This window comes from Sesamum indicum, linkage group LG1 (genome assembly GCF_026168435.1).
Source record: "Sesamum indicum cultivar Baizhima isolate 11 linkage group LG1, ASM2616843v1, whole genome shotgun sequence".
In the NCBI taxonomy this organism is placed as follows: domain Eukaryota; kingdom Viridiplantae; phylum Streptophyta; class Magnoliopsida; order Lamiales; family Pedaliaceae; genus Sesamum; species Sesamum indicum.
The window spans coordinates 10,534,769-10,548,227 of record NC_142657.1 but is presented as its reverse complement, the minus strand read 5'-3'; the positions used below and the strand labels follow the sequence as shown (position 1 = coordinate 10,548,227).

Sequence of the window (13,459 nt, the reverse complement as noted above, 5' to 3'; positions counted from 1 at the left end):
CAACCTTTTGTGTAAGGGTTGCATTGCTTCGTCTTTGGTTTCTTTCTTTGACTATATTTCTGTTGTGTTAATTTTTTTTAGCCTTCGGCTGAGTTGGTTATAATAATACCTTCCATTTTTTTTCGGAAAAAAAAAAAAAGCAAAATTTTTAAAAATTTTAATACTTTAAAAAATAATTGATGTGAAGTGGTAACTGTATTTAACCATTAACATAAACAACCCTATACTGTACATCAAATTAAAACAGGATACTTAATTGCAATGTCAGGGGAGGGGGTGTGGCGGCATTTAAAGCGCGTGGTAATTAAGAGCACATTAGACAGGCGATTAGTTTAGTTTAATGAAGAAAGGTCAACTTCTGGTCATTTCTCAGTCCAACACATTTTTCAAACCAAATCCCCACAACTTCAAATCCATTGTTTAATCAAACTTAAGATTCAAATAACCACTCCAAGAAGCATCATCCCCATCTTCTTCTTCTACTTCTTCTCCTCCTACATCTCCTTACTTCTCTCTCTCTCTCTCTCTCTCACACACACACACACACACTCAGACCAAATACAGCAAATGCTTCAGATGAATTCTTTTTTCTAAATTTAAAAGCAAAAAACCTAGAGATCTTCACCAGAGCAATCAAGAAGCTGCCTCTCACTTTCACTATTCTTTAACCCTTTAAAGGGAATTGCATTCTTCCCTGATTTTTACACTCTCTTCTTCACTATAATACTAAACCCCACTTCCTCCCAATCTCTGCTCATTATCACTTTTGTACTACAGATGTAAAACGCTCATCGTCTCACCATTTCATCAGAGCTGAAACATCAACTTCCACTCGATGCCATTCGGATTTCTGCTCAGTATTCTGATTATTGGACCCCCACTGTCTTTTCTTTCCTTTGGTTTGGTTCTAAGTAGACAGTTACTCTCTCTTTGCTGCACCAGAAATTAACCTCAAAAACGGAAATTAAACCCTAGTTCTGTGTGTGTGTGCGTGTGTGTAATTTGTATCTGTTTTTGTTGTTTTTTGAATCATGGATTCCAGAGTGATTAAACCCAAGGCATTGCCGCCGAAACCCTCGTTGCTGAAAGATTACCTGTTGGATGATATGAGCTCATGCTCATCCAATGGCTTCAAATCGTTCCCCAGAAGACAGTGCTGTGGCAGTACCGTCCGATTCCTAATCGAGATCGACCTCAAAAGCAAGCAGCAGCAGAAGCAGCAGAAGAAATATCTCAATTATTTCCAGAAAAACCACGCACCATCCCCACTCAAAAACCCGTCGAGATCAGCCCTGGCCGCTTTCCGAACCGTCATCACGGCCGTCAAACGCCTCCCCTTCGGCTCCGGGAGTTCGCCGGAGAAGAAAAAGCGGACGAGATCAATTCTACCGCGGAACCTCTCTAAGAAAATCCTCAAGAAAACTAGCTTCTGGAAGAGGAAATCAAACGAGAAAGAGATCCGACGCTGGAAATCGTTTGATGAGCTCCTGAAGGAGGACTCCGGACCACTGGACACTTCCAACTGCTCCTCCATGAACACTACCAACAGCAACAGCCGATCGGCGAGCGATGATCTAAGTTCGTACTGCTGGAGCGGTAATTCTTCCTCTGAGGTAAATTCAAATTTACCTAAAGACGAGAACGACGCCGTAGAGGTAGCCACAGAGCTTCCAAAAGACGGCGACGTTTCAACGGACTCAACCACCAGTAGTAACAACTCTTCTACAAAGGTCAGTTCCTTTATTTATTTGTTATTTAATTTTAAATTTTATTGTAAGTTGTTGAGCCAACTTGGGTTGCTTGTGTGTTAAAATTTGAATCTTGTACTCACCATTGCTTTTATTTTCAATTAATTGACCTACCTTTGTCTTCACTCTTCAAGATTTTAAAATTTAACTATATTTATAATTAAGGGTATTTCATATTTTAAATTTTAAATTATTTTCGCTCGATCGAAATTTCAGAATCATCTTATAATATAAAATACAATCTTTTTTCGACTGTTTAAATATACAATTTATATTTTGTACAGTTTAACAGTTGTTGGTCTATTGTAGAAGTAGCTATTGATTAGTTATTGATAATTGAATAATAAAAATCTATGGTACAATTGCGACGAATTAACGCAAAAAGTTTGTACAAATTAAGATTTAAAGATTTTACAATTCAAGATTTAATTTTTACGGAATCAAGTAAGATAAGATCAGTTAAATAAAAATCAATTCTTCTGTAATTAATTATGCAGAAGTTACGGCATTTTTATCCTAATTTGTGTTAGTAAAAACTTGAGATTTTATGATTAAAAGATTATGAGTTTGAATTCCACGATCTTGGGTGTATAAATATTTTGATTTTTTACTTGAGGTGAAAATAGTGTCTAATGGTAAATTTGGAATGTGATGATCAAAACTTTTGAATTTGAACCACATAAGAGACTAAAAGAATGTTTTGGCGATGTGGGAAATATATTTAAAAATTATTTTTCAAAAATTTGAAAAAATAGTTTAAAAAAATAATAGTAGAAATTTCGATATTGGTGAAAATATTACAGCAGTAAAGATGGAGAGAAAATAGGTGGAGGGTACACGTGCGGTTTGTATACCGCCAGGTACAGGTAGACCACGCTGGATTTTATGATATAATAAAAAGAAATTACTATTTGCGGCGAGGATCCCGCTATCTCTTGTCTTCGAGCGGAATCTACGGCGTGGAAACTCGGTTCTCCATTGCACGCGAGATACTAGATTTCGCCTCTATTGCATTTCCTAAAATGCCCTTTTGTCCTTGTGCTGTTATTACCCTAGAAATGCCCAGTTGGTTAGGGTCCTTATAGAGCAATTACTATAAACCTCAGGTGCGAAAATATCAAGTAGTAAGAATTAAGCCATATCAGTGTCATTATATATTTCATAGCATGCCCATCATTCTAATTCAAATATTTTTTTGATAAATAAGTTAAATTTGAGCTAAACGCAACGGACCTTCTTACGAACAAAAAATCTCAAAAAAAAAAAAAGATAATTTGAACGTTTATCGGGAAAACGACAACACGACCTCTTGATGTTGGACACAACGAACTTCTTCTTGGAAAATTTAAGGGCCGCGTTACACTTTTTTGTTTTGGGATGTTTATGTTTATTAGTATTTTTGTAGGGATTAAAATGCAATTAATCCAGTTAAAATGAGAAAAGAATTTTTGGTCTCCTGAAACTTATTAATAATATTGATATTATTTATGAATATTACTATTCGTATGTATATATATTATATTTATTAAAGATTATAAAGAATATTAAAAAAAAAGGTAGGGAGAGGTGATATATATTAGTAAAGTAGTGGGGTTGACTTTTTTGACGCATTCGATACTATTCTTGGGATTTACTTCTCATGGGGCTTTGTGGTCTGATCTCTCTCCATTTGCTTCCATTTCAAACATCCTAATTCCTCCTAACACACTTGTTTTTCATTTACGACCCCTATGCTTTATCAATATTATACTTCGGCCCACAAAATTATTTCCAGGAGTTGTGCGTGTCATTTATTATTGAGATAGTTATATTTGCAATCCCTAATTTGTGGTTTATTAATCACCCTTGTTTTCTTACGTAATTATAGAAACCACTCTTATTATTTTATGTAAATATAGAAACAACCCTAGACAGTGAAAAACTAGGAGTTTAATGCAATTTACCACATATGATTTGGAAATTAGCAAATTACTTTATAAAAAAAAATAGTAATTTATCCCTATGTATTTGTTAAAATGAAGCAATTTACCTCCGCGTCTAAGGAGGTAAATTGCTTTAATTTTAAAAAGTTATAAGAAGGTAAATTGTTGTATTTTGAAAAATACAAGGGGATAAATTGCTTTTTTATTTTTCATCGAGAGGTAATTTGCTCATTTGCAATATCATATAAGGTTGCTTGCATTTTTTCCAAAAGTTAGGGGTAATTTGTGCAATGATGTTACGTTTCTAAGATGTATATGTGTAATTTTTAAAAAAATAAGATTGATTTATATAAATGATATTAACGTTTTTTGTGGGTGTATGTATAATTATTCAAAAGGCATGGATAATTTGTAAAAATAGGCCATAGATTATGGGTGTAGATGTAATTACTCTATTTATTATTTAAGTGTGATCATTTATGTGGACTCTTATTGCAAATTTAAATTATACTCCATTACTGTAAGATGATCCCTCCAACCCTAAAATCTTTCATCTGTCGTAAAAGATTTCCCACATCATGGATATGTGGGATTAACAAACGAGTCATTGTTGACGAAAATCTTGATTGACGAGACTGTACCATGAAAACTCCGACGTTCTTACAGGAAACAACTACCTTAATTGTTTCTTCTGAATAATTAATTAATTAATATGTTGTATGATCTCTATTCCTGTCTCCGACAGATGATTGTTACCGGAAAGTTGTATTTTCTAGGATATATATATATATATATATGTAACATGTTGGTGGATTAATGAACAGGAGAAGCAGTGGTCAGTTAGTGAAGAGAAGGAACAGTTGAGTCCGGTATCGGTGCTCGATTGTCCCTTTGATGATGATGATGATGATGACGATGATGAAGTTTACTCTCCTTTCCCACACAGCCTCGCAGTTGTGGAAGGTGAGCTACTCGAATCTCTCATACCACACACACTTTGTTTATACTCGAGTTTTAACTTAGGAAGGGAAAATCCTTTGTGCATGTCCTACACGATTCGTTGTCGACTGCTTTAGGTCTTTTTCCTGAAGAAAAACATGGCAATTTCATGTGTAGGAACTAAGAAGAAGCTCATGAAAAAGATTCAAAAGTTCGAGTGTACTCAGCTCGAGCCAGTGAACCTAGTCGAACGATTCGTACTTCTGCCAGACTCAGATAATGAATCTACTGGTTCTCCTCCCGTTGATGAGAAATCCACATCAGAGATCAAGCGAGAAGAAGAAGAGGATGAGGAAGGCCTAGCAGAACGAAAAGCATTGGATCTACTTCAACAAATGAAGGACACTTTGCCCTCATATGGCCTCAAGATAAAGGCAGACAAGTTACTCTCGGACTTCTTTAGAGAAAGAATCATTGATCAAAACGTGCATCCGCAAAGGCAATGGGGTGGATACTCGTTTGAAGAGGAGCTGCTTGAAGAGGCGGAAAATTGGATCAACGGGAGAAAAACGAGTGAGCTCTTTCTTGCATGGGAGGTGCCAAGAAACAGGGGAGTTTATGTTAAGGACATGGAAAAAGGAGGGGAATGGCGATCGTTAAATCAAGAAAACCGGGAGGTGGCTATGGAGTTGGAAGCTGAAGTTTTTGCTGCCCTTTTGTGTGAATTGTTGCTAGATATCTCATCTAAGGCCACAATATCACTGTAACTTAAGAGGGCTTTGATTAGAGATTGGTGATGATGGAGATGTGGTAATAATATGGGGATAACTCGAGGTTGTTTTCGTCATTCTGTCGCCACCCGTGGTCGAAGGTGGCTGGAATGACTAACGCCACCTTGAGCTTCTGGTTTTATGTTCTCTGTTTGTAGGAGAAAAAATGGTGTAGTTGTGAGAGTTTTGGGGGGAATGGGAATGATGACTTAAGTAGCTTTCTTCTCCATTTATTATCTCCAGGTTTTGGCATTGTAACTTGTTTTCAATCCCCCGATTGACTTACTACTTTATTAGTAATTAATTTCATGAATTAATTTTATATAATCTCGATTTACATGATTGACATGGAGTTTGGAAGTAATAATATAAATAATAATTCTTCAATATTTAACAACTTGTTTGTAAATAATAGTGCTCATCAGTTAAGATTTCAACATATAGGCAAAGCATTTTGAGCATATGAGTTCTTGAAATCAGGAAAAATTTGTATATTTGATCTCGCAAATTAGGTGCATTTTCTTCTTAGACTTTATCGGATTTTACTGGGTGTAAACAGTTCAATTAAGCTCCAAATCATGATTGACCATAAATAATTTTAGATGTTGGTCGCCAAACGTCCTCATCACCAAAGTGATTAGTCCCATCATTTATTTGTGTTCTTTTTTTCTTTTTTTTTTTTTCTCTTTGTCAAAATTTATAAGAGTTGGCCATGTGGTAATCATACATCTGTTGATTAAATCGACAAAATCGCAGTTTCATCCTATAAATAGATCTATGAGATACATAATCATAAATAAATATTAACAATGATATGCACTAAAATTGTTAAAGGGATCTTAATAATGCAAATGCAATACAGGATCATGTGCTAAATTAATCTAATTATTTTGTTTGATCTCATAATCTGATTTTGTTTAACTAATTTGGCCTGGATTGAACATTGTGATTCCGTCATATTTAACTTGTCCGAATCAGTAGGATACAGATTTTGTTTCAAGTAGTTATTTTATGCTACTTACCTATTAATGAGTATCTTTTCTAAGACAAAGTGTAGATAAATGAATTTTCTTTTCATCTTCATTTCGACTAAAGGATTGAAATACATGAAAAATCCCAGAATAGTTCAAACCCCATACATTTCTCCGCTTCTTTTTTCGAAAAAGAAAAAGGGAAGCTATGGTTTGGCTGAACCCAGATTGAAACACCGGGGACTGTGTTCTGGGCACTGCACCAAATAGAACGGCTACGACAGACAGGTTTTCTGCTCTTCTCAAAACGAAGTAGCATTTACGTTGGTAAAAAACCTCCTTGGGTCCAGAATGCAGTATACTGCAAGTCGAAACCTCGTCTAGTCACTCAGTAATAGCACTCATAAGACGATAGCTCCATTCACCAAGCTCGTAACTGTGTCCAAGTTCTTGGCCAATTCAACAGCAGCTCCAACATAAGTATGGGGCGTCAAAGTTAAGAGATGAGACTTAGCTTCAACTGGGATATCGAGACGTTCAATGAACTCTCTTATGCTTTCTCTAGTCACTGCTCTTCCTCTAGTCAGCTCCTTCAATTTCTCATATGGCTCTGGAACACCATATCTTCGCATTACCTATAAAGATAGAATAGAGACCGTAAATAAACTCTAAACAATAGGGCTTATCATTCTGGGAACTATTTATGAATACAAAATCTGTAATATTTTGTGTTGAGTAAAATCTAATTTTCACATGAGAGAGAATGAATTGGAGAAAGCCACGAGCAGAAGTAGCAGGGTCATTTTCCATGAATCATGAGGTGTCGTTAATATAGTCTACACAGTATTTCAAATTCTGTCATTGCAAAGCAACCAAAAAAGAACTGCAGCTTTGCCGAAAGTCACCCAAAATATTTCCACATTAATGAGATAACACAAGATCAAACATATCAGACAAAAGTCACATACAGTTTGTATTGGCTCGGCAAGCACCTCCCATGAGTGGTCCAAGTCAGCAATCAAGGAAGCTTCATTGACCTGTATGAAATAATAACAAATGAAGATGGTGATATTCCATATGGTAATTAATGTAACGCAACACACAATGCTCCATCCACTTGGAAATTTTTCCTCACATCAGAAAAGATAATGACAAAGTGATCAAAGTTCTTAAGTATGTGATCCAAAGTCCTATCCTCAAGGGACAGCAACAGAAAAGAAATGCAAGTTCTTTCTAAAGGATACCTCAGATTATATCAAAAATACATTTGTCAGAAATAGCACTTAGGATATATTATTGGGGTCAAAATTTCGCCCCAACGTTTTCACCTTGCTAAAATGCTAGCATTAAGTCCAGAACAATTTAGCTCTCACTACATTTACCAATCAGAATTTAATGACTAATTTATTTTGGCTCCGGTTTTATTCAACCTTTTTGGTTTATCTAAAGAGAAAAAAAAATATCAAGTAAGACAGCATAGCTGATCATACCAAGCAAAACTACTTGTCATTTGATATCCATTTGAGGTTTTCCTAGGTAGGATCATTTGGAACTACCTTTGACACAAATGTAACAGTACGTAGTTTCTAATGCAAGTTAGAAAGAAACTGTGCAGGAAATATTCATACAAGTCATCCAAGTTATATTTCTTACCTGAAGCTTTGCAATTCCCTGCAATGCGCTTTTGTACGCAAGAAGAGAATGTCCTAATCCTACACCCATGTTCCTTAGAACAGTTGAATCAGTCAAGTCTCGCTGTAATAACAAAACATAACAAAGATTTATTAAGATTTGAAATGCATAGGGATGAGATAGAGCTTAGATGCTTAAAGTTGAGAGCCAAAAAACAATCGAAGAGAAGTATGCTCATGTCATTCATATGAGATACAACTTCAAATTAGATGAAGGTAATATAAGCTCATGCATGCTGATAGGAGACTCAGCAGCTTCAAATTCTAAGGGAAGTGTATGCAAACCTGCCAGCGGGAAATAGGCAACTTCGTGCTTAAATGGGATAAGCCTCCATTTGCAATTCCACAGTTGCCTTCACTATTTTCAAAGTCAATTGGATTAACTTTGTGGGGCATTGTTGACGATCCAATCTCACCAGCCTTAGTTATCTGCTTATATTTGAGAATGCATCATGGTCTTCCATATTAAAAGAAGCATATAATCATCCATCAATATATATTCCTCTCACCTGCTTGAAGTGACCCAAAGAAATGTATCCCCAAACATCTCTGTCAAAGTCAACTAAAATGTTGTTGAACTGGATGATGGAGTTAAAAAGCCTGGCCATGTAGTCATGAGGCTCAATCTGTTTTAGAATGCCAATAATTAACATAAATCAATAGAGACATTAAAGGAGTACTGTTATTCTGGCAAAACCGCCTACCTGATTAAAAATATCAAACATCCATCTCATCTAAATTTCAGAGTACAATAAAGGCAAGAACACATTTGGTTCACGATCTCAGACATGGTTATAGAAAGTTTTTATGGCTATCTAATAGCCTGACAGATGAATTAAGAATTGATTAAAATAATTTAGTTCCAGACAGGAATAGAAATGCAAAAGTGAGCTTTAGCAGTTCTTGAGTCAATAGCATAATTACTCCATGAGATAATCAAAACATGCCTGGCAAGATATACAATATGACTCTGAAGTCCTATCATATGAAAATAGGCCATTTATGTAACATCAAGAGAAAATTTACTTTCAATTGACATACCTGAGTCACATACGGATTGAAACTTATTCCAAGAGATGTCACAAACTCCTCTGCAATTTGTGGCCAATTAACATCAGGATATGCAACAAGATGAGCATTATAGTTTCCAACAGCTCCAGCAAACTTCCCCAAAATTTCAGTTTGAGATAATTCCTTTCGTTCTCTACTTAAGCGGTAAGCAAATATTGCCATTTCCTTCCCTAAGGTTGTGGGTGAAGCTGGCTACAAAACAAAAAAAACATTCAAAAAGTGGATTGAGAACTTTTAATAGTCATTATTCAATCTGTATAATCACAAAATCGTTAACCGATCTTCAAAATATGCTTATTGGAGTAAACAAAATGATCTTAAAAATCTAACACCTTATGGTGCAATGTTGCAACATAAGCTAGTTTCATATGGCAGTTTTATCACTTGTGTCTACCTGATAAGTAGGACATGCGTAAATAAAGAGACATGAATATGGAAGCAATGGCACATGAGGGACTGCTGTGTGTGGCTGTGTGAGCTTATCCTTAAGTGTGAGAGCAGAGGGAGATGATCTCAAGTACAAAAGTAAAATCACATTTTATGCACCCAAAGTTATTTACCTGCCCATGAGTTCGAGAAAGCATGGGAATGGAAGCATTTGCAGTGGCCATGTTACATATTGCTGTGATCAATTTGTCCATGACAGGTAGTATGACTTTGTTGAGAGCTTCTTTCAGCATCAAAGCATGAGCCAGATTGTTAATATCCTCAGATGTGCATGCGAAATGGAAAAACTCAAGCACCTATAATGAAATGGATTATTGTCGATAGATAATGAAGGGTAAAGCATATAAAAATGTAGGGGGAAAAAGAAGACATCCTGGCAAAAAAATATATGCTCCAAAGAGTACTCTAATCTCCAACACAATTTCAAGCTATTAGCCTTAAGTCCAATTGTAGTTTATCCCAAATATTCAATTCATCAAGAACTCCAAGTACAGACATATGTACCTTAGATATCTCTGGATGTGACTGGCATCTTTGTTTCAGGAAATATTCAACAGCCTTCACGTCATGGTTAGTCACTCTCTCAATTTTCTTCACTTCCAAGGCGTCGTCCAAGTTAAATTGATCACTTAAGTTTTGGAGATAAGTCTCAGCTTCTGCAGAGAACCTTGGGACCTCAGGGATTTCAGGAATTTGGGAAAGCTTCAGCAACCACTTAATCTGATAAAGGATATACATATATAATCATGAGGATGTTAAAGAAGATTAAAGTGGATGAAAATAGCCACACACTCTAAAGCAGGACTGTATACAAACAGCAGGTAACAAAAATTAGTAATATACTTCAGTTAATCAGCTAAACAATGATCGCTTGATACTGCTTACACTTCCTTGTTACCATGTTCACCAGGACACTACCACCCACATGTATTTTCTTTGGTGAAATTTTTTTATGCAACTCACACAAATGACTGACAAACTAATGGCAGTCACTGGAAAAGCACTGATCCAAGAAATATATTTCTTTGTTGTGTTTTATCATAATTGATAATCCAACATAGATAACACCTAGTACAATGATTTTTTGGTAACATAATGAGACTTGAATTATGAGTAGCAAAAATGCAGGCAGGCGAAACAGAGCAGTGAAATGATTTCTTCCACCGTTTTAAGACCCAAATGACATGATTTTGATTTCAGATGAGCATATGTACTTCAAACATTTTGCCTACCTAACCAACAGAAAAGAGTAGGACAAAATTAAAAAATTATCTACATGAAAACAAAATCAGTAAAGCCTCTTCAGCACCAAGCACAAAAGATGTTTAGTCTGAGAAATACCTCTACTAAAACTCGAAATTTAATGAGCCCAAATTCGCTCATATAAGGTGCCAAGTCCTTCACTTTACCCCAATACCGGCCATCCAATGGGCATAAAGCAGTCAAACTGGAAAGCTCAACATCCATTGAGTAATCAGCAGCAGACATTCTGTTTACCTGGGAAACAGGATTTAATTCAACCAAGGAAACAATCCACATTGATTATAACGATTCGGTGAGGACAAGAGATGGCTAAGAGATCATTCCTCCTTTCTTCAAATGTTCACAAATTATGATAATCATTTCAAACATCATTATACACCTTCAAAGACCGACGCTAAAGCACGAACAAAGCCTAGCAGCACAAACCATCCTCTTGCTCTCTGCTACGCCAAACCAACCTTATCTCACACAAGAATAAACCTCACACAATCATATTATCAAGAGAAGAAATAAGATATTTTACCTGAAAACTCACTAAAAATTCCAATATCCAACACGCAATTAAACACAAGAAAACATGAAATTCAACCAAAGCAACAATCATTAAACTAGTTGCATACATATATAAGTTAAATAAAATAGTTACCTTCGATACGGACTCCGCACTGATGCTATTCTCCTTTATAGATGCTTTGCAAATGGGAATCCGATGAGCGCGAAAGGAAGCATATGAGTAGGCACGGCTACTGTAAAGATTCCGAGCTTTTATATGGGTCGATGGGGTGAGACACGGCGTCGTGCTTTTTACATTCAGACCTCTGACGCCAGCTCCCAGTTCCATTCCCACGGCTGAGGATAGAGTCTCCGGCTGGCGGCGCGTGGGGGCTTGAAGTGGTGTGGTAGAAGAAGAGCGGAAGACGAAGGGACTCAGCTGGTACTGGTAGGGGTTTCTAACACGAATATTTTTTTTAATATTAGGAAATTAAAAATAAATAAATAAAGAAATCCATCATGTAATTAATGTTAAAATAATTAAATTTAACAAAAATAATTTATGGTATTTTGATTGAAAATCTTATAATTAATTATATAAATATATATTACAATTAAATTCCAAATCAAGCCTATAAATCATGTAAACTATTTTTATTAAAATAAAGGGTTAAATAATATTTCCCCCTGAATTGTTCTTCCCGTAAATTAATATATGTAACGCTTACTTTCTCTTTGAACAAAATTGTCTCTGAATAATTATATTATTCTCAATATATTATTAGTATTTTTACATTAAATCATCACTAAATTATTTGACGCAAGTTAGCAGCTTGAAATGCTAGCAATATTCAACAAATTAGTGCAAAGTAGATGGGTTTGGTTTTCTAAGTACAGTAAAACCTATATAAATTAATAAATTCTTTAAAATAATAAAATCTTTCGGTCCCGATTTGGGCCTTTGTAAAAAATCATCAAATTCGATAAGATAATAAAATAATAATTTTTTGAAAAATTTCTTTATAAATATTAGGTCCCATTAAAACTCTAAATTAATAATTCATAAATATTATAATTATAAATATTATGGTAATTTACTAAAATATGAAGTCTGTAATGCTTTACACATTTAATCATTCATGGATGATTTTGCGATGTCTTTTAGATGAGAAGACATGGTTGGGTGTTATAAATTATTCTATTATCATATTGAGATTTATGTAGTATATGTTTCATTCATCATGCATGAATATATTTAATTGGTTATAATAGTTATTTAAGTGCAACGAATTAATATAAATATGTATATTTAAGTAATTTCAATGAATTGATACATGTGTCTATGAATATAATAGTTAATTGTATACAATGAATTGATATTATACATGAATATATTTAATTAGTTATAAAAAATTGATTGATGCATGAATATAATCAATAAAACATATATGAATTCATTTATTTTCAATACATGTGTACTAAATTTGCTGAATTTAAAAAGTCTCTCTTTTAATTAATAAAATATTAATTTATCGATAAATTAATATATTTCTAAATTAATAAAATTTCATGATTCCAAGGGTATTAATTTATAGAGGTTTTGCTGTATATAAAGCTAATGGGGTAGGGAAGAGAATATGGTTAGGTTGGGACGAGGCTCAAATTGATGTGCAGGTTAGTGATTTGCAAAGCCCAATTGTTGCTTTGCATGTTTAATAAAGAAACTGATTGACTGGCTTCTTTCTCTTAGGACATCTCTCATTTTTATCCTTGTTTTTTAGTAAATTGTCCCAACCAACCCATATATGAAAAGATGCAATGTCAGTACCTTTTTGAAAAAAAATATATAATGTTTGGTTTTATTTTTAACTTGTTTTTGGATATTTTGTGGAGATAGAGAGAGAAAAATAAAAATAAATAAAAATAAGTTAGAGATAGTGTGTATGTTTGGATTTGTTTTTGGAGATAATATAAAATAAGTATGGTATGTTTGATATTGGGTAGTGGGGAGACAAAAAGTATTGTTCATTATTAAATCATGTCTCTTTTATATATATATATATATTTATATATATATATATAAATATATATAATTTATTTAGTTGTGAGTGGATTAAAATAAATATTATTTTCTAATTATATATG

General features: G+C 34.4%; 2 protein-coding genes across 2 annotated transcripts; one reads left to right on the top strand and one right to left on the bottom strand.

The window, feature by feature from the left end:
* Positions 1-429: 429 nt before the first annotated feature.
* On the top strand, positions 430-5,722 carry LOC105157406 (uncharacterized). The gene is made up of 3 exons (XM_011073819.3): positions 430-1,730; positions 4,495-4,633; positions 4,787-5,722. The coding sequence occupies exons 1-3, from the start codon at positions 1,032-1,034 to the stop codon at positions 5,374-5,376; spliced, it is 1,428 nt and encodes a 475-aa protein (XP_011072121.1). The 5' UTR covers positions 430-1,031; the 3' UTR covers positions 5,377-5,722.
* A 711-nt stretch (positions 5,723-6,433) lies between these two features.
* LOC105157395 (uncharacterized) lies at positions 6,434-11,785 on the bottom strand. Its single transcript, XM_011073811.3, has 10 exons — positions 11,469-11,785; positions 10,901-11,056; positions 10,064-10,279; positions 9,673-9,855; positions 9,083-9,304; positions 8,551-8,667; positions 8,327-8,470; positions 8,004-8,105; positions 7,319-7,387; positions 6,434-6,985 (listed from the first exon to the last, which is right to left on the bottom strand). The coding sequence occupies exons 1-10, from the start codon at positions 11,661-11,663 to the stop codon at positions 6,752-6,754; spliced, it is 1,638 nt and encodes a 545-aa protein (XP_011072113.2). The 5' UTR covers positions 11,664-11,785; the 3' UTR covers positions 6,434-6,751.
* Between the last annotated feature and the right edge of the window lie 1,674 nt (positions 11,786-13,459).